Source organism: Fulmarus glacialis, unplaced genomic scaffold (assembly GCF_000690835.1).
Source record: "Fulmarus glacialis isolate BGI_N327 unplaced genomic scaffold, ASM69083v1 scaffold47724, whole genome shotgun sequence".
NCBI lineage: Eukaryota > Metazoa > Chordata > Aves > Procellariiformes > Procellariidae > Fulmarus > Fulmarus glacialis.
The window spans coordinates 1-1,997 of record NW_009207054.1 but is presented as its reverse complement, the minus strand read 5'-3'; the positions used below and the strand labels follow the sequence as shown (position 1 = coordinate 1,997).

Below are 1,997 nucleotides of genomic sequence, written 5' to 3'. Positions count from 1 at the left end.
GCCCACGAAGACGTGCTCCTCGCCTCGCAAACGGGCTCGGCCGGGATGAAAAAAACAAAACCATCGTCTTCCGTATGGAATTCCCGGAGGTTTCTCTTCAGTCCTTCTCCTCGTCTCCTGGAAGGTCCGGAATAGCAAGATGGCGTCCACCTTCACGTCCTGGTGGACACTGAGCTCGAGGTGGAACAAGCGGGCGCTGGTCCCAACCTGCTCCTCCTAATCCACGTGCATCTTCACGTGGGACATCAAGGAGACCTTGGTCCTGTAGCAATTCCCGCACTCGGAGCAACGGTACGGAGCTTCTCCCGTGTGGGTCCTCTCGTGTTCCAGACATTTGGAGCTCATGGTAAAGCCCTTCCCGCATACGTGACATCTATAGGGTCTCTCTCCGGTGTGGATCCGCTGGTGGACGATGAGGTGGGAGGTGTTGGTGAAGCTCAAGCCGCACTCGGGACATTTGTGGGGTCTCTCTCCGGTGTGGAGCTTCTTGTGGAGTTTGAGGTTGAACCTCCGAGTGAAGCTCTTCCCGCACTCGGAGCAGAGGTGGGATTTCTCAACCTTGCGGGAGCTCGGGTGGAAAAGCTCCGGGCTTAGCGTGATGCTGGGACGCTCCTTGGGTTTCTCCAACTGGTGGATCTGCTGGTGGGACGTGAGGGTGGAGCTGGCGCTGAAGCTCTTCATCCACTGGGGGCACTTGTGGGGCTGGTCCTGGGCGTGAAGCTGCTGGTGTTGGCTCAGGCTGTTCCTCCAGTCAAAGGTTTTCCGGTACCGGTACACCCGCTCTTCGGCACAGACCATCTCCTCGGGATCCTCCAAGATGTCTTCATCAGGATGCGACGGCTCCTGCTCCTCTCCAGGCCAAGACTCGGCTCTGGGCTGCTCTTCCAGGACTTTGTCCTCCTCGGGACCCCAACGTCCATCCCCTTTCTCCATCTTGAAGCTGGATCCGTTTGCTTCTCCTTGCTGGGAATCTCCAGGCTGGGAATTCTTCTCTTGGTGGCCACCATCACCTGCTGGTAGAGAACAGGGCCGAGATGTGACATCAAATTAGGGGTCACCACACGGAAAAAATGGGGGGTCTCCACACCCCAAGGGACCTTCCTACCCCTCTAACCCCACCGATCCCAGGTTTTCAAGGATGGACCCAAACTGGGGGATGGAGGAAAGACTCGGAGTAAGTCAAGGTTACCTGGTGGAACCGCGGGCTCAGGGCGGCTCTGCTGGGTGTCCTGGGACGGAGATGGCGGCTGGTCAACCTTCTCCTTGCTGTGGGCCTTCTTATGGGCGTTACAGCGGAAGTTTTGGGTGAAACCCTTCCCGCAGATGGGACACTTGAAGGGTTTCTCACCCGTATGGACCGTCTTGTGTCTCACCAGGTCGGAACTCTTCCGGAAGCTCTTCCCGCAATCACGACAATCCCGACCCTCGTAGGGTCTCTCACCCGTATGAACCCGACGATGCATGAGAAGATATTGCTGCCGGGCGAAACTCTTCCCGCAGTCGGGACAGACGTAGGGTTTCTCATCGGTGTGGACCACTTGGTGGGAGATGAGGTGGGAACTTTGGCTGAAGCTCTTCCCGCAAACCAAGCACTTGTAGGGCTTCTCGCCCCGATGGAGCATCTCGTGGATGAGCAACGGGGAACCGTCGTTGAAGCCCTTCCCGCAGACGGAGCATTTGTAGGGTCTTTCGCCCGTGTGGAGCCGTTGGTGACGGATGAGGTGGTTCCTCCAGTTGAAAACCCGGCCGCACTCTTCGCATTTGTGAGGTTTCCTCTTGGATTTCGATTTCAGTTGGGATTCGCTTAAATCAGCCGGATTGCCGGCGCCGGTTTCTCCCCAACCTTCTCCCACGTCGTGGCCTTCCGGCTTCCAGTGCTCGTAGCCTTCGTCCCGCGTCGCCTCCTCATCCTCCGCGTCTCGCTCCACCTTCACCTGGACCTTCTCGGGCTTCTCCTTCTCCTCGCTCGTCCACCCCATCCCTGTGGGGACAACGGG

General features: G+C 58.2%; 1 protein-coding gene across 1 annotated transcript; it reads right to left on the bottom strand.

Annotated features, from left to right (window-relative positions):
• Window positions 1-216: 216 nt before the first annotated feature.
• Window positions 217-1,979, bottom strand: LOC104072399 (zinc finger protein 2-like). The gene is made up of 2 exons (XM_009575949.1): window positions 1,190-1,979; window positions 217-1,010 (listed from the first exon to the last, which is right to left on the bottom strand). Exons 1-2 carry the CDS (start codon window positions 1,977-1,979, stop codon window positions 217-219), a joined length of 1,584 nt encoding a protein of 527 aa, XP_009574244.1.
• Between the last annotated feature and the right edge of the window lie 18 nt (window positions 1,980-1,997).

What these genes read in the sequence shown, in the direction of transcription:
- LOC104072399 (XM_009575949.1), bottom strand. Translation starts at nt 1,979, where the DNA reads ATGGGGTGGACGAGCGAGGAGAAGGAGAAGCCCGAGAAGGTCCAGGTG. An exon ending in TGAGCCCGCGGTTCCACCAG is followed by an intron (nt 1,011 to 1,189) that starts GTAACCTTGACT and finishes CTCTACCAGCAG; the next exon opens with GTGATGGTGGCCACCAAGAG.